Source organism: Bidens hawaiensis, unplaced genomic scaffold (genome assembly GCF_021521415.1).
Source record: "Bidens hawaiensis isolate Kalapana, Puna unplaced genomic scaffold, B.hawaiensis_p1.1 tig00013988_1, whole genome shotgun sequence".
NCBI classification, from domain to species: Eukaryota; Viridiplantae; Streptophyta; class Magnoliopsida; order Asterales; family Asteraceae; genus Bidens; species Bidens hawaiensis.
In genome coordinates this window covers 211199-233525 of record NW_027492200.1, presented here as the reverse complement: position 1 = coordinate 233525, position 22327 = coordinate 211199, and the positions used below count along the sequence as shown (strand labels likewise).

Sequence of the window (22327 nt, the reverse complement as noted above, 5' to 3'; positions counted from 1 at the left end):
CCCGTATATGTTTCCAGCGTAAATGTTTCCCATCAAAAAACTGAAGTTCAAAACCCCGTATATGTTTCCAGCGTATATGAATCCCAACATATATGTTCTTTAGCGTATATTTTCTCCACCGTATAAGTACATACACGCCAGATACATATGCGCACGAATAAGTCCGCTGTATATGTATTTATATATCCATCGTATATGTATTTACATATTTGTCGTATATGTATATACATATACGACGTATATGTGTATGTGTACACATATAGGCCCCTCTTTTATCCGTTGGGCACATATCCGTGGATATGTGCAAGTCAGCTTTCAGGGTTTTTTAACGATTTTGACACCGTCAGCCGCCATTAACCACCACGGTTGGCCGGATTTTGATCGTTTATGGTCCAGGTATCTTTGGGTGGTCCAAATCCAAGGTAAGGTGACCCTTAAGCTCGTTTTTTTATGGATTGAACACCCGATAAAAGCTAGATCTAGATCCAAGCGGCTCATTCGGCATCCCAGGACTGCGGTGTCAGGTTCTAAAATGTTGGGGTCAGCTGAGATAAATGATTTCTTACCTTCAGTTGCTCTTGGATCGTTGATTATAATGGTGTAGAGAGTGTTTGGATTAAGTGTGTGTTTTTTATGATGTAGGCTAATGTGTAGAATGATAGAGATGAAAAATGTTTAGGGTTTAAGGGGTATTTATACTCCTTAGGCCTATGTACCTTAGGCTCATCTTCATATTAAGTTCATGATCTATTTCCATTTATTTTAGAATACCATCATTTTATCATAATATTATATTATTATTATTTTCCTATTAACTAAAATTAATTCTTCCTACGTAAATAATATTTAATATTATTCATAGAAATTTGGGATGATACAAACGTAGCAGACGAAAGTGGTAATAGGCAAACGGAAATTCCCTTGGTCAAAAAATGCGGAATACAAAGCCAACTTACTAGGAGGAGCATCCATGGTGTTACTACCCTCAGCAGGCAACTTTGGCTCCCACTCCGGGGAAATATGATAAGTTGAGATTATAGACTCATAGTTGAAACGCCTCCATTTGATAGTGACGTCATTTATATACGACCCACCACCCTTCTTGTCACCCCTTTTCTTGTCGGACTTTTTCCCGGTAGAAGACGATGCCATTTGACGATGGCAAAGTACAGAAAACGAAGAGAAAAAGCGAAATATCTTGACAGATAAATATGAAGAAAGACGATTAGAAGTTTAGATGGAAAGAAACGGTATAACCGAACTACTTATACTAATCGACGGTGAAGGTTAGGCTTAGTAAAGGGAATACCAGAAAAAAGGGAGGCCCAATAGGAAACAGGCACATCACGAGGGAGTTTCAAAAATCAAAACAAGTGGGTGTGTCAGACACGCACGGACAATTGAAAAGACCCTGTTGTAGCAGACGTCTTGAGAAGAATTAGGCCCACTTGTGGTAAAATCTTATCTACATCAAGATACCAAGTTACAATCATAAGGTCAAATAAATCTGGCTCAAGGAGTGCTCCGCAACATGAGGCCGCAAAGGAACGCATTAACTCATATCAACATTATAATGTGCCGAGAAGTCGCGCATAAAACATAAACAAGGACGCTATGGGAAAAGACAAACATGGTACATGCACACGACAAGGATCCCAATACGACATGTTGTCCAACCAATCAGGAGCCACTATCATGCACAACCATGAGAATAGAAGGTTCCATTGAGTGGGACAACTGACCCAACCCCTCTCCAATCATTCGGTTATAAATACTACATGAGAACCAACGGTAAAAGGATCCCATTTCTCTCTGATTCTCTCTAGGAATTTACATTACTTACCATACAGATTATCACGCCAGAGGATGGTTACGAGAATCCCCCCCCCCTCCCCTTCTCGTAACGAGCTCATGGTGTTCGGTTTTGCAAGGTCTAGGTCATCGGAGTTCTGCATCGTTGTAATAACGTATCACTGGAAAACGTTAGGTTAAGCCCGCCAAGGGTTAGCTTGAAGTTAACCCATTTTCGATAGAGATATTAGGTTAAGTCTCCCCAAGGTTAACTTATTGTTTCTTCATTACATCAGAACAAGGCAAGCGAGCAACAAACTGTGTTGCTACCCATTTTTGAATTGTAAAACCTAATCTTTTAATTTAACAAAATGGTGTTGTTTGAAAATATTTATAAACTTGTCACAATCTAATTTACCAATTTACCCCTTTGTGGACATAGTGATTGTGACACCAAACTAACAATGTCGAGTGTCGACCATGGTCTATACTCTAGAACACACATGTTACAATAAATCGGTGGATTATTTTTTTAAGTTACAATTATACCTCTCACAATTTATATATAGCCCCTCCACCCTTACCATTCACACATTTCAATTTATTATTATTATTGTTATTATTATTATTATTTGATTTTCTTTTTCTATTTATCTTAAAACTTTTAGGATATATGATGTTCTTTAAAGTTCTAAAAGTACCGTTTAAATATGTTTATTTTATTTACGTTTCGATGTAATTAGTTTGTCCGAAAATGAGTTGTGGGTGATATAATGTGCAAGTCATCGAAAGACAAACATACAAGTCGTTGATGCGCTACTTCAAGGTTTTGTTTTTTTCCCTTCAATCTATAAAAAAAATATTTTTTTTAATATTTCGGATTTAAAAGCTAATTATTAATATTAAAGCAAAAGCTAATTAAGTAAAAAAATCATATTTTATAAGCCATTCAACTTTGTTTATTTATGTTCGGGTTACTATCATTGAAAACCAACATAGTTTATCAATTTCTTTTGAAATAGTCACTCAGTATAATTTTGCCATATAAAAGTTATTACACATGTAAAAAAACACAAAAAAAAAGGTCACTAAACCCGATTTTGCTATAGTAAAGTCTATATTTGTTTAGAATGTGTCTACTTGTAACAAAACATTTAAAATATTGGCACGTTATCTTTTAAATTTGTGATAATTTGATTAAGTAATATTATGTTTTATGGGAAATGATCTATTTTGACGAATTTAATGGGGGTAACGTACAACTGTACAAGTCATCATTTTAAAAGTAATTACACTTTTCATCGTTTAGTTAGGTTGAGGGATGTGGGGGGCTTTAATGGGGGCTCCAACCAATAATATTATGACGTGTGGCAGAAAGAGAAACTGGATAAGGGGGGTGTTGGAGCCCCTGTTGGAGCCCCTGGCCCTGGTGTGGAGGGGCTCCAGCAGGGGCTCCAGCGAATTTTTTTTTTATTTTTTTATAAATATATTCAAACAACGTATTATTAAAAAAACTCATAAATTATTAAAAAAACACACATTAATAAAAAAAACACATTAATATCTAAAAATAAAATAAAAATTAAAGTACTAAAAAAAAACATTATTCTTATTCTTCGGCTTGGTCTTCTTCGATCAACCTCTTTCGGATACGTTCCTTTTGCTTTTCCATTAGCATTTGATCGACCGGATGTAGGTTACTGAAGTCTCTAGTAAGAAAGTCCAAATCTCTCATTCGACTTTTTTCCTTTTTGTCATTAGAGACCACCTCCATGGTTTTGTTGAATTTATTGAGGAATTCAACAAGATTGGCGATGTTTACGGCTTCCCCCTCAGCCGGTTTTTTCCCCTTGGCGTCCCTTCCCAATGGCCGCCTCCTCGGCGGTGAAGACGATTCCTCCTCCGCAATGTTTAGGTCAAATCCAACGCGGCAATCCGACCCGGTTGAAGTGCTATACGCTCCAGACGAACTAGTTTTAGTCCGTTTCGCCCTTACTTCCGCATCAAAGTCCGGCGCCACCAGCTCAACCCATTTGGAACACCTTTTCAACCTCTCCCACAACAATAAATCGTCCCACGTCTTCACCATCCCATACCTCCGCAAACACTCCTGCTTCCACTCTTCGACCGTGAAATTGTAAACCGCCAAATCATCACTGCCACTTGGTCTCATACGACCGATGTTCCTATTGAAAAGATTAGTAAACAAGCCGACAAATTTTCTAATTTCGGACCACCGACCCGAAATCATATCGGCGTTCCGCTCTGTACTCCCAACGAGCATGTAGAACGTCTCCCTAACCTTTGTCCAAAAAATCTTGCTCTTTTGGTAGTCGGCTGCAAAATGAATAAATAAATTAGATTTCCATTTAACTTTTATATTTAACTTTTTTATTAAAAATCATTTTTAAAAACGTTAAAACAATTACCGCAACGTCGATCCTCAGAAATGACTATCCAAGCCCGACACAAGGCTTCCTTCTCATCCGATGACCACGGAGTGGCTTTCCGTTTCGTCCTCGGAGTCGAAGCCGGTCCCGACCCGTCCGTTGCAAGTTGTTTTTTCTGGTGGACGCGTCTTTTTGGTCCCGTAGCTTCACCGTGTGATTCTTGTGTCTCCGGAACAACAAAGTTAGGAGACGGTTGTGTGTTGGATGGTTGAAAGCCGGATGATTCTTGCAGCTCCGAATAAAACATCGGTTGGTGCGGTGACGACCATAAATCGTCGTCAATATAATCTGAATCAAGGTTTGGGTACCAATTTCCAGCCATTTTTTTTAAAAAAAGTTGAGAAGATGAATTGATTTTGGGTGAAGGTTTGAAGTTGTGGTATAAAAATGGATGAAATGGGTATTATATAGGAAATTTTTTTTTTTTTTTTAAATTTAATAAGAGCCAAACGGCTCTTTTTCTAAAATTCAACAAGATCCTCTCTCTCTTCTCCCGCTAACAGGCTCACGCCTGCATGGATTTTCGCGTTAGCGCCCCGTTAGCGCCCGGGTGGTGTGGTGTTAGCGCCTGGGGGCGCGAGCGGAGGGGCTCTAGCGCCCCCATTGAAGCCCCACACCCCTCAGCCTTATATAGTACATTTTCAAATATGTCCTTAAACTACATAAATAAATAGGAATTGTCCTTTATCTGCATATTTAGTGGGGACGGGGTTGCTTTTTCATGCTTTCAAGTGCATCCATCAATTATGGTTAGATTATGGTGGCCAGAGTATAGTACAATCTTAATTTATCAAAAATGGGAAATTATGTTGTTTGAAAAATATTTATAAACTTGTTACGATCCAATCTACCATTTTACCCCTTTGTGGACTTACAAATCATTGTGACACCAAACTAACAATGTCGAGTGTCGATCATGATCTAACACATATATTGTAACAATTGCCAAAAAGTTTCGTTAATAAATCATGTTTAGCAATAAAATTTCGTTATTTTGAGAAAAATTTTCTTTATTAGTGATCTATACGTCTCAAAGTCAACAAAAAGTGCAAAAATCACCACGTAACGAATCTGACATGAAACGACCCTGGGTAACAAGTCAGAAAGTGAATAATTCATTAAAAGGGTTAAATGATCTCGAAACATTAAAATACATATTAAAGTAGTCGAGATGATATATAAACATAATTTAGGAAGGCTCGAATCGCGAAAACTGGAAAATAATTATGTACGAGCCAGTACAGGACCCGGAAAGGACCCAACCCCAACTATTTTCAAGAAAATAGTTTTTATAGTCCATACTGCCAGGAATTTGATTTCGTTCAAAGTCTGACAAAAATTATTAAAAACGGGATCCATTTGAATATCTAAATCACACAATACGTTAAACAGCTAATTGAAAACAACCAGTTTATAACACAACCATTTCATATATACCCCCCCCCCCCTTCTCCTAGTCGTCCCTCACCCTCCCCATGACAACTCACCTCACCAACTCACCCTCCTAATTATTATCCTTGATGTGCTGTAATCAAATTAAATAACCCATCTGCCCTCTACAACTCCCACTCATCAAACCTATACTCTCCATCCCTCTCTTTTAAAAACCATCGACTGAACACTCTCACCCCACACCTTCAATTCAAAATCAAACAATAACACACACATAATCAAGAAATCATGGAAGGTTAGATCAAGAATAAGAAGATTAAGATATTAAGAAAGGTATAGGAAGGAAGAACACCAATATCACACCATAACATCATCAATCACATATTCCAAATCTCCAAGAACAAGTAAGTTTGATTTAAGATTGATTATTAGGGTTGAAAGTATAGGTTTGTTGTTCTTGATTGAAGCTTGAAAGTTTGATTTAAGTGTTAATGATCTTTTAATTATTTGATAAAACTTGAATAAACTTGATGTTAGGGTTTGATGTTATAATGGATTTAGGATAATTATTGATAATTAGTTTGTTACTATAAACTTGAATCATTGAAAAATTGTTGTTAGGGATGAACAAAACAAGAACTTGTTCATAAGTGAAAAATTGGGGATTTTTGTATATGGGTTTAATTAAGGGATTTTGGATGGATTGATGAATCAATAAGTGTTATGGAATAATAAAAATTGAGAATGAAATAGGATATATGCTAGTAAACTCATTAAAACCTTTTATTAGTTCTTGAAGATTGTTAAAGTTGCTAAATATGGAAACTTTGTTGAATGATATATTAAAAAATCAAAAATTGAGATAGAACACATAGGATGCATGAAACCATATAAACTAGTTGAATGAATTAAACCTAGAATTACATTTAATCAAAGTGGAAGAATTAGATTAAATAGAATTGTCAAATATTAAAGGTTACTAAAATGGGAAAACTTTGTTAGAACAACACTTAGAAAATTTATAAAAATCCAAGATCCTTTGATTGAAATATTGATTAAAAGATTGATAAAGATGGGAATAATATAAAAGTGATTAGTATAAAAGAATAGAATCATCTAAAAGTTAAAACTTGAATTTGTTGAAAAAGACATTGTTTAAAATCATGAAATTTATATTCTTCTAAAAGAGAATAAGAACATTTACTTAAAAGTGAAATTTTGGATTATTGTGAACTTATAAAATAGGTTAAAGATCTGGACTTTTAAAAATATTTAATAGTAATTGTATATATAAAAATAACAAGCTTAACTAGTAACATTGTTAATGAAACCTAAAATACGAACTAGGAACCTAAAACTCTATTAAACGTGTCTTATGGATTTAATTGGACAAAACTGCAATTTATGGTAAATTATGTGTTATTATATGTGTGTTTAGTTCATAAGATGATTAGTATAGACTTGTGTAATTTATTTGACTCGTCGGTAACTTAAACGGTCGAAAAATCGGCTTTTTAAACAAAACCGACACAACTATTAGGGACTGTTTTAGAACAGCCCCTAAAGTGTTAAAATACCCATGTATAACATAACTTAATACATGAGAAAAAGACAAGATGATAAAACTTAGTCCTAAACGGTTCGTGTCGCGAAAACCGACACGAAAACGTTAAAAAGTTGCTATTTTAAGAAAATATTAACAAAAATGAAAACAATATATTTTCACAAGTTAACTTGTAAAACTTGACTAATATTTATGTAACAAGTATTTTCTATAATGTAAAAGTTACATTTTACACGAAAAACTAAAACGAGTCGTTTTAAGCATAAAACCGACAAGTTTTTTGCAAAATAAAAGATTAATATTTTCTTAAAAATTTCCAGCAACTGAAACTTAAAATATTTTATTATATTTTAATTGTTTATTAATTAATTTAATTAATTAAATAATAGTTAACGGAAAACCGAACTATGTGTACTCGCTTATGAGCTTATGTGTTTATGTGCTTATGTGTAGACTAGAGTAGGATTAATAAATTAAAAAGATTTTTGTATAAAAACTAAAATCAAGTTTTTATTAACAAAACGTGTTCTAATATAGGACACGAGATTTTTGGAAAAGCTTCAAGACAGTGAGTTTCTCTATCGAACCCCCTCGTTTTTAAATGAAATCGTTTTTTTATTGTTTTTATAAATGCTTTTGGGGGGGAAAGCATATACTTTATTTATAATATTTATTCCATCAAGATTTTTCTTGTTAAAGCATTTTATTTTACAAACCGTGTCAAATACGGGATGCGTCTAGTTGGCTAAATAACGGTTAACCCTAGAAAGGGGCACAAAAATATTGGTAGATCTATCGGGGTGACGCCCCCCACTTCCAATCGCGTTGGGTTAAAAGTGGGAATATTTTGAGTATGGTATGTATCGTGTTATCAACTATGATAGTCATACGCATCTTGTATTCTTTGCTCGTCTACAACAACACGATTTGTTTAAAAAATAAAATACTATTGTTTTATGATATAATGGCGGTAGATCATTATATACGGGTTTTTATTTGATTTGTATGAAGTAAAGACGGTAGATCATTACACACGGTATTGATGTTATTATATAATGACGAGAGATCATTATATGGATGTTGCTTTCAATATATATATATATATATATATATATATATATATATATATATATATATATGGACTATTTTGTTATAAAGGGAAACTCACCAATACATTGTGTTGATCGATATTTTTATATGCTTTTCAGGTAAGTAATGGCTTCGTGACAATGGAGGAAAAGAGGCGAACGGTGTTTGAATATGGGAATAAACTGGGATGTGTAATAACCGTGTTTTTATACACGTGTAAACTTTCGTTTTTAATAATAATAAAGTTTCTTTGAAAAGTCAAACTTGGATTATTATTATACTATACTTTATTATGATTGGCTATCGGCGACTGTCACAACCCGAACGACTTGGTCAAAAGTCTTCCGCTGTTTAAATAAGGTTTCCAAGGTGTGACATATGTTACAAGAAATCGGTGGATTATTTTTGAAACATAATCAAATACATTTTATTCTTAACATGAAAACAGTGTGACCAATTTGATGTTATCATTAGGTTTATTTTTATAAATGTTTGATGTTATTTGTAAGGCTCCGTTACTAGTAGCCCTACTTTCGTGTTGGATTTACTCATAAACGCAGTTCTAAATATCAGAGTTAATTAAAACATTCGCGGAACATTAAAAACATTCAAACCATTACATTCCATAACCATGATTCTTGTCTTATCGAGCATTCATAGTCATTTAAAAACAAAACATTGTCTTTTAAAATAAAACATCATAGCAAAATCTTCAGATGCCAGCTTTGTCCAACTCTGCCATGTGTCCTCCTCAAGCTACCTGCCTCATTCTACTCACCTGCGTGCATACTAAAAGTCAGCTACGCTGAGTGAGTTCTAGTTAATCACATACTCATACAATACCTTCTTACATTTCATACTTAACCTCTTAACTTTCTTTCATACACACACAAGTGCATATACTTTCATTCTTACCTTCATACTTTCTTTACATACATAATCATACGTTTTAAAGAGCATTTCGCCCTATAACCTCACAGATATTATATGGGTCTGGTCCCTGACATCACAGATATTATTATAAGGGTCTGGTCCCTAACATCACAGATATTATTAGGGTCTGGTCCCTAACATCACAGATATTATTAGGGTCTGGTCCCTAACATCACAGATATTATTAGGGTCTGGTCCCTTTGTTTCGTGTAACTGTACCGTACCTGTTCATACATACTTTCCTTGACAATACGTGCAATCTTCGAAGAGCGTTCACGTACCATCATCATAACATACATACATTATGCATACATCATATATTCATACATACATCATATCTTTCATCATACTTATCCATCATATCTTACTATCACCTGACGGTACATGCAATATCCGAAGATCGTTCACGCACCGTCAAACAATCATCATACATAAATCATACAAGGCATACACTTACCACTTAAGATAAGTGTATTAACTATCACATCGAGTATGCACACAGCCCCGAAAACATAACAAGGAAGTGGGGCTAGAAACTCACCTGAATCCTGTTACGCTCTCCGTTAATCGTTATTCCCTTCTTGAGCTGTGCACGGCTAACTGTATAATATTTACATGTATCAATTAACTACTACTACTCATGTTGTATTTCTATCTTTATATAACCCACAACGAACGGGGTCCGGGGGCAGCGCCCCTGGCAGCGGGGTCTAGGGGCGGCAGTCCCTAGCAGGGTCCTAGGGGCAGAGTCCCTGGCTGGGGTCGAGCTGCCAGGTCAGCTTGGAAAAATTTTATTTCCATTAACTGTCTTAACGCATTTTTCATTAGGTTTTTAATTTATTTTCTAATTTGCTAACTCCAGCGAACTTATCATTAAGCGAACTTAACAATAAGCGAACTTAACATTAAGCGAACTTAAGCATAGGCGAAGTTAGTGATCGGCGAAGTTAACCCTAGGCGAACATATGCCAGACGAAGTTGAGCATTAGTGAACTTAACCTTAGGCGAAGTTATCATGGGCGAACTTGGCCTTAGGCGAAGTTATCAGTTTGGCGAACTTGGCCTTAGGCGAAGTTAACCTTGCAGGCGAAGTTAAGCTTGCAGGCGAAGTTGCCCAGCTGCCGTCTCTGTTCAATCTTAATCCCCCACAATCATATCTGTTTTAACGTGAAACTCTTGGATTCGATATTTAACCAACTCGCGATCAATCCTATGGTCGTTTTTGGATATGGTTTGACCCGAAAACACGTAAATTTTGGACCTTTAAGCTCGAAACGTTCAATACTAGTTTAAGGGTTCATTTAATCGAGCCGTTTCCATTTCCGGGTTCATTTCACTCATATTTACTATCAAGTTTACAACTTTATCTTTCGTTTATACTTGATCTATTCTAGGTTCAAGTTTCAAGATTAAACGTGTATAAAAATGTAAACTTTAAAGGGTCAAGAACATACCTTTAGTGCTCGTTTGGATCTCGTTTAACTTGTTTATGCACTCTAGATCTCGTGTAATAAAGATCTAATACCAACTAACGTTTAATCTCTCTCGGATCTTGCTCGCTTCTCTCTCTCGGCCGCCGGCCATATATGGTGGTGTGTGGTGTGTAGAGATTTAGATGGAATGAAATGAGGTTTAGGGTTTTATGGTGGTTTAGGAGGATATTTATATTCCCTAAGGCCCATGGACCTAAAGCCCATTACCCTTTAATCCATCTTATTTAATCCCAATCCATGATCTTTTCTTTATTTAGCATAGATTAATTATTAACACTCGATAACTAAACGCAACTTTCTTTATTTAATACTAGAATCATTTTAGGATGTTACATGTAATTTTTTGTTCGTATTTACTAATTTTCGATTATGAGACGTTATAAGTATTTGTTGATTTATATTTGTTGTTATTTAATTTTTTTCTTTTGTTATTATTATTTTGTTTTTGATTTTGACTCTTTTGTTGTAATTTTTAGGTTTTTTTTTGTTATTATAAATCATTAATTATGTGTAACATCCCAAAATCTAATATACATATATATATATGTAATGTCATAAGTTTTTATAAATATGAAAGAATTGAGTTAGTAAAGGATGACATACTTATGTGGGTTAATTTTATGTTGCTAAACTCTAGTTAAACAAATTCTTTTTAAAGAAAAAAATGAAGAATTAAAAGGGTTTAATTGCAAATGGGAGAAAGTTCTCAATTAGGTGGAAATCATCATAGACTTCCACATATGCTGCATGTGTGTGTGTGCGCGCTCCGGTGGTTAAAACACGAGGTGAGGAACAAGAGAAGGAAAAATCGATTTTGATGTCAAAACTGAAGGCATATAAAGAGATTCCATCACCAAAGGACATCAAGAATGAAACTTGGGTGAATAAAAACGCATTGCAAGTGTCATCTTTTTCCTCTAAACTCCATTGTTGCACTTGAAAGCTTACATGTTGGGTTATGAAAATGTTGGAAGTTGTATGGTGGTTAAGTAGTTTGAAAAACTTCGTTTCTATAGTTTGTTTTGTGCTAAATTCATCAATTTGATTGTTTTGTTTCCACATTGATGTTTAATGAAACTAGGGTTCAGTTTCTACATAGTCATTGTATTAGATGATCCTAACTCTTCATAAGAGTTTCTAACTGTAGGAAGGGGTTGAACTTGGAGGTTTAAGTCAAAATGGGAAGAACCCGAAACATGATTTTCGTATCTTCTCATCAGATTTTAGCCAGCTTTAGAAAATCATATAAAATTAACCGAGTGTCTGTTCGAGGCATATTTCATATCATTGGAAATGAAGAGGTATGTACCCGCCTCAACACCGAGCGAGGCGGGTCAACCCACAAGATACAGACAAATGACTTGAAATCAAGACATTACGAAGGCACAAAGCCAAAACCTATGCGCATGGCGCATATCACATATGCTCAGGCATCATATGCCCAGGCACCACACATGCTCAGGCATCATATGCTCAGGCATCATATGCCCAGGCACCACACATGCTCAGGCATCATATGCTCAGGCATCATATGCCCAGGCACCACAGATGCTCAGGCATCACATACGCTCACGCATCACATATGCTCACGCATCGCATATGCTCACGCATATCACATATGCGCGTGGCGCATCCGCGCATGGCGCATATCACATGCTCGTGCATATCACATCTGCGCATGAAACATCTGCGCGTGAGAATAAAGAGAAGACCTCGCGCATCCTCAGGATAGGCGCGTATCACACATGCACATAATCAACCTCATCCTTATCCAAATCAGGATTAGGGCAACCTTGATTGTGCACGTCAGACAACCTTCCAGAAGGTATCTTTTTAAGGAATAAGAATATGCTGATGTTGACAGCTGCCAAATGAAAGGTGGACAACTCAGCATAACCCATGTGCTACCACGTGATTATAACCAATGAGAAAGCACCAGGTGTCCCAGAGGACACGTGGCGCAGAGCAATTGGAGGAGGCCAACAAGGCTTAGCCCAATCAGTGGAAACCCTAGCACTATAAGTACAGCATCAACTCCACAAGGAGAGACATTCAATCATATTCTATTACATTCAATCCCAGACAGTTACAGCCAGTAACACAGACAATCACATCCAATTACAGAGTATTCAGCTATTAAGCAATACTCTCCAGATTTCCTTACTCTGATAACATTATCTTCTCCTACAAATACTTATTCTCACACCGGAGGGTTACCCCAAAGAGGACCCCTCTGTCCCTTTCTGAGGGGTAAGTTGACGGTGCTGTTCATTTTGTAGGTGGAAGAGCCCAGATCCAAGAAAACCATCGGTGAAGAAGCATAATCACACCCGAGGAAAGTAGATCGTCTATCAGTGAGTCGATCCACGTTTCTTCAGGAAAGATCTATGTGTTTGGTGTCTATAGAATTATAGAATAAAGGAAAACGTATTCGTTAAGTGGGTCAAAAATAGAATTGTTGTCAGACTATAAATGCTGTTTATATAGTGAGCTGTGTAGATTTTTGCAATCTGTCCTGTTTTTGTAAAAATTGTATAAAATTAAGCGTAACTCCTATAAAGACATATTTTATATGTACGGAAAGCCCTCCGGGTCTACTATGTTTTATATTTTGACATGCTGGATTAAATCCGATTGTAAGGTGGTCAAAATTCAAGGTGAACAGCTGCTGCACAAAAAGTGCAGCACTGAAAATATAGTTTTCAAGAAACTAAACTATGGATGCTAATCTAGTTTGGTTAAAATTATGATAGAACCAATTTAATATAGGAGATATGGTGGTATGAGGTTTTCTTTTAGAATTTAATTTTATAAGTGATGAGGTAACCATCTAAACAGGTCAATTGAATAAGTGACTTAAAAACTGGTTAACATGCAATCTTGATGAATATATAGTTGGTGAGTATTTGGTGTAAATAAAAGTACTATGGAAATCCAACGAATGCTAATGTTGGGTGATTTGGATATCCATTATGTGTTCTAAACATTTGAAAGTTGACTTGTTAACAAGCTAGGTACGATGAAGCTTGGAAGTCAGCGGGTTAAACGGACAAATTGTCATCAAGCACCTACGGGCAAAGGTAAGTTAAGCTTACACATAGTCCTCTATGTAGCGGGGCACATTATTTGAAATAAGCTTGTTTTTAATTTGAAAATCCGAGCTTTTAGAGTATTTTGATTAGTATAACATTTATGGTGGAAATGGTCGATTGGGCCCATTAAATGAGTATTTCGCTATGAACAGTTTCAAAGTATGAATACGGGTCGTCTCGACCAATTTAAGAAGTATTTCGATTATTTATTTATTTATAAAGTGAGAATATTTGTTTTCGACGCGTTACAAGTATGAGTGGCTCTTACACCCTATACACACATGAAATGCAATTAATTTAGTTATTGATACAGCATTAATGGCTTATTGATAATCCAAGACCTTAAGTTGATAGTTTGTTGTTATTGAAAGTATTAAGGTTAAATGAGATTTTGACTCATTAGTTGCTAATATAATTCAAGTTGTATAATTATAAATAGTATGGCGTGTTGTGAGTTTTGTGGTATTAGATTGGGTAAAGCGTCACAAAGTCGATACGATATGAGTTGGCCATGCAATTACCAGAAAGTTAGAGAAACAAAGTTATGTTAAAGTATCAAGTGGCATGGGATAAGGTAAGTATTAAATATTGGCTTGTTTGAATGCATATGGATTGTTGGGGTTACGTTTGTAATGAGTTCAAGTTTTGAACCAGATTAAGATTTTTATGTTCATTTGGTTTTAATCTCAATTGGTTGTAATCATACATGTAGTCAGCCTAGCCTATGCTAAGCTCAGCGTAGGCTACACCACCGAAGGGCGGAATTAACATTGAAATTGGTTTGGTGTTAGATGTTTATTAATTTAATTGTTTTGAGTTTAATAGAGATGTTTATATGTTAATTAAGTAATAATGACTCTAATGTGATGTGGTAATGCTTTAGGGAAAGCTTATATCTTGGTTTGGAATTGGAGTGGGAGTAGGAGATCATGATTCGGACAATGAAGATAGGATTCCAGATGAGACGGTGGTCGGCGAGCAAGTAAAAAAAGTGATGCAAGGAAATCATGTCTTCAGGTGTGTTCACGTCTTGTGAAAGTGTTAAGAGGTAAAGCTATGTGGTAGAATGGCTTGTGTTAAAGTTGTCGGATCAGGTCAAGGAATTATGGTTCAACTTCTTGGAAGTTATCATTTGGTTTGGGGCTGTTTAGGCCATAAAACATGAATACTTGATCGTTTTGAAACTTGTTTGTGAACTTTGGTTAACGATCTTCTATTTATATATTTTTGGAATTGTTGATCAAGCATAATTAAATTGTTTTTGAATGGGACCAAACTCTGATAATTATATTTTATTTAAAATATAAGTTCTCTAAAATTTGGGTGTTTCATTATGTAGATTGGTATTGTGGTTTTTATTGTTTATTACGTTCTCATTTTTTTATAAATTAATTAGTATTAATTCCTACATTTGTATGTTAAGATTAAAATGTACATAAACATTCCTCTTATAACTTTTTTAAGTTACAATTATACCTCTCACAAGTTACATATATCCCCTCCATCCTCACTTTTAATTTGTTTTTCTATTTTTTCTTTGATATATATATACTGAATTGTGTCAAGTGTCTCATTCATATGTTCTGGTTTTCTTTTTTGTTTTTCTATTTATCCTTTTAACTTTTAGGATGTATGATGTTTTATAAAATTCTGAAAGTACCGTTAAAATGCGTTTATTTTATCTACGTTACGTTTTGATCTAAATTGGTTCGAAATCGAGTTGTGGGCGATAACGTTCAAGTCATCGAAAGGCAAACATACAAGTCGTTGAAGTTGCTTCAAGGTTTTTTTTTTCCTTCAGTCTTTAAAAACGTTTATTTTATCTATGTTTCGATCTAAATTTGTTTGAAATCGAGTTGTGGGTGATAACGTTCAAGTCATCGAAAGGCAAAATACAAGTCGTTGAAGTTTCTTCAAAGGTTTTTTTTTCCTTCGATCTTTAAAAAACAATTTTTTTTAATTTTTTTAAAAAAGTAATTTGGATGTGTTTTGACTTGCTTTCTTTTATCAGTGCTTTGACGTGATTGTTTTTCTGTGTGGTGAATACTAATGTACAAGTCGTCAAAAAAAGCCTTGCATAATTAAAATACTAATGTACAAGTCGTCACTCAACATCTTTAACATCCTTGCCGCAACGTGCGAAAAAGTTTACTAGTTATTAGTATTAAAGCAAAAGTTAAGTACAAAATTCAAATTTTATAAGCCATTCAACTTTATGGATATATGTTCGGTTAATATTATTAAAAATCAACATAGTTTATCTATTTTCTTGACATAGTTACTTAATTTGGCGTATAAATATAAATGTTATTACGCATGTTAAAAATATACGAAAAAGTCACCAATCCCCATGTTGCTATATTAATGTCTATATCTGTCTAGAATTCATCTACTTGTAACAAAACATTTAAAATATTGGCACGTTAACTTTTAAATTTTGTGAGAATTTGTTGAAGTAATATTAACTTTTTCATGTTTTCATGAATTACGTAGTAACGTACAGGAACTTCTACATGCATAAATTATGTTAAGGTGTTTTTTAGTTTTTTTAATTGAGAATAGTATGCATACATTGTTTACATCGGCTATATGTATGTTATTTTAAGCTTTAAAATATATTTAAAAAATATATATAGTTGAAAATATAATACATCTTTATCTCACATTCAGTTAAATGTTTCAATTTATTCTAATAACCATTTTTTTCCGCTTATTTTTCCTAATCAAAATAAGCATTAGCTAAACAGACATTAGAAAAAAAAGTGAAAGTTTGAGATAGAGGTCAAAAGATTTTAAGTTCGAATTCGATCATAACTGGGTTTTACCTCAGTGATGATGGGTTCAGGACTATCCAGAGCTATCTACGATCGTGGATGTATGCAGTAACATTTTGCCATTGATTACCCCAAGCAGCCGGACATTATTCTTTAGTCATTAAAAATACAATAATAAAGTATTTTAATTAGCTAAATTGTGATATTTGAAAAATAAAAAAAAACTACTTTGTACTATTAAAGAAACTTCATTTTAAATACACGTACTACGTCTATAGCCCCCCCCCCCCCCTATCAGCTTCCACCTTCAATGCAAGCTATCGAAATCTTAATAAAGTAGGCATTTCGACAACTAATATTATCTCATGTCACTCTCTAAATCACAACGATGTCACAGTACACCAGATCTTCAACTAATTATTATTTTGGTATAGCTTTTAATTCATGGCTAGTTGTACACAAAAGCCACCCTCAATGCCATTTATGATATCTGAGTGTCGTTGATACTTGACTGCTTCGGTAAATGAAAACCACAAATTGTGTAATGATTTTTTTATTTGACGGTCGTATTAATTGTATACGAAAGTAGTACTGTCATAACATGTCGGACACGGATAATAAGATACGACCCGACAAGGCACGATGACCTGTTGTGCTAAATACGAACACATCACGATAACTAATCGTGTCATTTTTTCTAAACACGAACATGTTTAGTAACAGTTGACCTGATGTTTATAGAGACAATGAATAATACATGTGTAACGAAACCAAAATTTTCAAAACGAGCATAAAAGTTTAATTAGTAGATAATCCATAACATATTTGAAACAAAAACCATAACTCCATAACATTCTAGACACAAAAGACGACAAATAAATAGAATACATGAAACAAAAAATCATAGAAGCAAATCACAACATACATAAAAAGAATATAATATCGGGTTCTGACAGACATTAGTGAAATGTTTTTTGTAAGTATTACTTTAAGTTTAAGACTTTAGGAGTGTATATATATTTAGTTTTTTAAAATAAAAATTTACACAGGTTACTAACATGTTAACATGTATTTAACCTGTTATAACACAAATTTAAACATGTCTTAAATAGGTCAATTTGTTTAAGACACGAACTTGTTAAGCTCAAACCTAAACCTGTTAAAACTTGTGTCGTGTCGTGTTAACAGGTCTTTATCATAAATTGACATCCCTAAGTAAAACTAAACAAAATGTTTATTTCACCGGCTTTTTCCCATAATATCAACCTCAAAATCCATATGTAATATTCATCACCTAATGAGATTTGTAACCAGCAAGACTCTAGCATGCGTCAAAAAAATCTTGGTGGAAATATTTTTTTTTGGTGGAAGCCAAAAATAAATCTTGTCAGACGATGAGATAAATTCTATCGAAGGACGAAAGAATATCGTTGGAAGCTGAATCCAGTGTTTTAATAGTAAAACTAAACAAATTGTTTATTTGGCCAACGTTTTCTCGTAATGTCAACCTCAAACCTAGTTAGCCCGTCTACGTAATAATCATCACCTGATGAGATTTGTAACCAACAAAATTCTAACACGCGTCAAAAAAATCTCGGCAGAAGTAAAAGAAAATTTGGCGGACGCCAAAAATAAATCTCGTTGGAAGCCACAAAAATCTAGTAGTGAGACAAAGAGAATCGGGTCAGAACGCCTAAAAAAATCCCGTCGGGACAACTAAAGAATCCCGTCAGTTTGGCAGTTTTCTCACAAAAATATGGGTGTCTCAACGGGATATTGACATGTGGCATGACATGGTTGGTTTAAAAATATACCGGATGATGATTATTAAGTAGGTGGGTCGACTGGATTTGAGGTGGACAAGTTGGGAAAACCCCGTTCAAATGGACAAATTGTTTATTCTGACTAAAATACCAAAAGGGCATTTTGGTCATTTTCAAAAATTGAAACTAGGTTGCTCTTCAATAAACAGAATAAAATCAAACCTCCTCACCAATTGATACTCACTTTAATCTTGCATGATGATATCACTTGGTACTCAAAGTCTACCTTTCTCGTTAACTATTGTTTTATTTGTAATATGTATTCCAAATTGTGTCACACTTGAAGATGGGTTAAAATCCATGGTGTATCTATCACCTAAAATCACCCAACTCCCGGGTTCGGTTTCAAAGAAATTCTACTACGATATGGAGTTCCCGAAAGGTCATATCGCGCTAAAAAGTTTCAATGCTGAAGTTGTTGATGAGGCCGGGAGCCCGGTTTCTCTTCAAGAGACTTATCTCCACCATTGGATTGCACTAAGATACTACGGAAAACAATCCGATTTTATATTTGCTGGGAATGCGGGAATATGCGATCATCTTCCCCAGTTTTTCGGATTAGGATCCGAAACACGAAAAACGTTCACGCATGTTCCTGATCCTTACGGAATAGAAGTTGGTAATCCGCTTCTAGTTCCTACAGGATACGAAGAGAAATGGATGTTTGATATCCATGCAATTGACACTCGGGGCACAGTAGATGCAAAGGGATGTACCGAGTGTAGGTACAATTTATAATTATAATTCTGTCTTGTCCTGTCTAGTTTCTTACTGGTATGTTTCATTTTAATAATATTTTTGCCGTTTAAAATGTAATATACGAATGCTTTAGTGTATAGTTATTATGTTATTTTTTTTGGGGGGTGCAGATGTGACTTGTTTAACGTGACGGAAGACGAATATGGCGCGCCTTTGAAACCGAATTATGTGGGAGGAGTAAATTGTTGCTACAATGGAACACAATGCAAAGTGAAAGATGGGGTTGAAAGTGTTGAAAGAAACATTTACTTGAAGTACACTGTTAAGTGGGTTGATTGGAGTGACTTTATAGTTCCTGTTCAAATCATTATATTAGATGTCACGGATAATTGGCAGTACACAGGAATTCATGATTGCCTTGTAAGTTATCATTTTAAAAAAAATGTGAAAATCATCAAAATAGCCTAAACCAAAAAGAAATATGAAAATTCTTCAAACTTTTTTTTAATTATAAAAATAGCTTTGCCTTTCTATTTTTGTGTCAACTTTTCATCTCTTACGCCAACCCGTATACCTCATGCTCCATTATTTTCCTTCACTTGTCAAAAACTTACGGATTTACAACACCTATTAGTAAATTTTGAAGCTTTTTATCATCTAAGATTCTTGGATGATGAATAATTATTGTGTTAACGTACAGATCGAGTATGATATTGAAAAATCTACCTCTGGAGTTGCTACTAAGGACTTTACAAATACCATCGGTGGTATGATGTATGGTGAAATAGGCTATGCTCCTTATGGCGAGGTATACATTAATTGAAAATTTGGATTTTAATAATCTCATATTTTTACAGTTAATAATCCAACTTAGAATATTCTTGCCACCAATCCTTAAACTATCATTCCTCATTGGACCTCCGTAAAAAAAATAAAAATAAAAAAAAAAACCTTAATTTCTTTGATAAGTTTTATCAGAATTTAAGACTATTGTTTTATGGTTTTTGATTGGAAGAAAAAAACGAATCGATTGATGTAAAACTTATTTTGAAACGGTGCTTACATCTTTTTATATCAACTTGTGAAATTTAACACCTTGTGAGTACATTTTTAAGCATTTGTTGTATATCATTTACATATATTTTAAAACACATGAAAATCCAACATTTCTTCTTGAAAAAAATAGTAACTTTTTATTATCTTAGTAAGTAAATAAATAATCATCTCTTCTTGGCATAGAACTTACCAATAGTCAATACCATTGAAATGAAATTTTGAAGCGTTTTGCAATCTTCTTTAAAAATTAAACCGCTGACGTACAGATGGAGTGTGATATTAAAAAATCTACCATGGGAGTTGCTACTTACAATAATTTTACCAGCACCAAGAGGTCAAGTGTGATCCTCCCTATTGATGGTGATGTAATTTATGCTGTTGCTCACCAGCATAGTGGTGGTATAGGTTCTACCCTTTATGGGGAGGTAAATATTTTAGTTTATAATCTACATTTGTATCTTTAAGTACCTAAAATATATATTTTAAAGCAAAAAAAATGTTAATTTTATTCAGGATGGACGGATCATTTGCGCGTCTAAACCTATATACGGGCAAGGAAAGCGTGTAGGAGATGAAGCTGGTTACATTGTAGGAATGTCCACATGTTATCCTAAACCGGGATCAGTGAAGATAGCTAAAGGTGAATATGTAACTTTGGAATCTAATTACAACAATGAAAAGGGCCATACTGGAGTTATGGGGCACTTCTATATTCTTGTTGCGGACTCTTCTGATAATTTAAATGAACCGGTTGAAGTAAGTTTTTTATTCGATATTCTTTACGTGACTTCGAATAAATTGATTTTGTTTTATCACTTTATGGCCTATATATTTTCAATACAAACAGTTAGCAAGTAAAAACTTCTCAAAATAACATATAAAGTCATCTTCCTTATTAATAGCACAAGAACATACTTCTTTTTTTTACTTATGTTTATATCTTAGCTTGTTATTTCCATACTGTCACGGAGTTATTCCTTCAACAACGTCACTTATAAGATCAATCTTTCATCGATAGAGTAGCATTGATTCAAAGACTATCAAAGGGATTTCAAGATTGCATATCACAAGAATTCTTTAAAAATACAAAGTTTTAAAATTACACTTGACTTGACTTATGAAATAATGTCACCGGCTATCAAAAAAATATTTATATAAAATTTTAAAAGTAGACACATATAATTACATAAACCTATTATAAATTAATTAACAAGTATATATAAAACAACTAAACTCATTTTATACAATTAAACAAATAAGCTCAATTTGAACTAATTAAACTCATAAAGTGATAAAACACTAAATCCCAATGAATTAAACACAAACACCATTTAACCCAAACAATTTTAACAAATAAAAAATTAACCTAATAAAAAATGAAGAATTAAGTATCATTTTTTTATTAATTCTGCCGAGACGCCTACTGACTGTCGCATGTTGTATAGGTACGTTTGCATTGGTCATTTTGACTCAAAACAAACAAAAAACCGGAAATTCGGTTTTTGGGTTTTCTTAACATCATTTTCAAAGATCATAACACCAATAACGTTCCCGGTATAAGGTATCTTTATAACATGAATTTCAATGATCATAATTTTAATTTTTTGTGCAATTTTTCTATGCAGATTAATGAAGAATCATTAAACATGCCGATCGCCTTTTGGGGTGTAGGTGTGTTTGGGTTGGCAATATGTGCTGGTGTTTTGGTTGCTTATAAAAAAAGAATGCAGAATGAAGATGGGTATGTGCCTATTGCAACTTGAACATCCTGTTCATTTGATCTGAGAAAACCGGTTGAAAATAATCTATCATATAAGTTGGTAAAGCTATAGTTTTACCATAAAATAAAGTTACCATGATTTATCAATTATCAATATATGTAAACTAGGTTGACATATAGGACAAAACCGTTTATCATATATGATGGTATATTCATGAGGAAATTTAGTACATATATATTTTATGTTGGATGTGTGAAGCAAAAAATTAAGAATTAAGTTCATATAAAAAGAACATTCTAAAAATTTTAAAACGAAAAGTAAAAAATATACCGTTTTATAATAGAAAATACCCAAAATGAACATTTTGAGAATCAATTTTTACCGGGGGCTGGAAATGCATTCCACCTCTTAACGTCTAAAGCAAAAACGCATACAAGGGGAAACCACATA

At 34.1% G+C, this 22327-nt stretch overlaps 1 protein-coding gene across 2 annotated transcripts in view; it reads left to right on the top strand.

Annotated features, from left to right (window-relative positions):
- LOC143545666 (uncharacterized) overlaps positions 1-22089 on the top strand; it is a 43903-nt gene extending 21814 nt beyond the window's left edge. The window contains exons 1-6 of one of the 2 annotated variants that reach the window (XM_077037509.1): positions 17956-19126; positions 19271-19520; positions 19801-19908; positions 20423-20581; positions 20670-20912; positions 21782-22089. In XM_077037509.1, coding sequence (XP_076893624.1) covers positions 18597-19126; positions 19271-19520; positions 19801-19908; positions 20423-20581; positions 20670-20912; positions 21782-21919 — 1428 coding nt within the window. In that variant the 5' untranslated portion in view covers positions 17956-18596 and the 3' untranslated portion in view covers positions 21920-22089. Of the gene's footprint in view, positions 1-17955; positions 19127-19270; positions 19521-19800; positions 19909-20422; positions 20582-20669; positions 20913-21781 lie in introns of those variants that run through there. The other variant, XM_077037510.1, reaches the window with a different exon arrangement.
- The last annotated feature ends 238 nt before the right edge of the window (positions 22090-22327 follow it).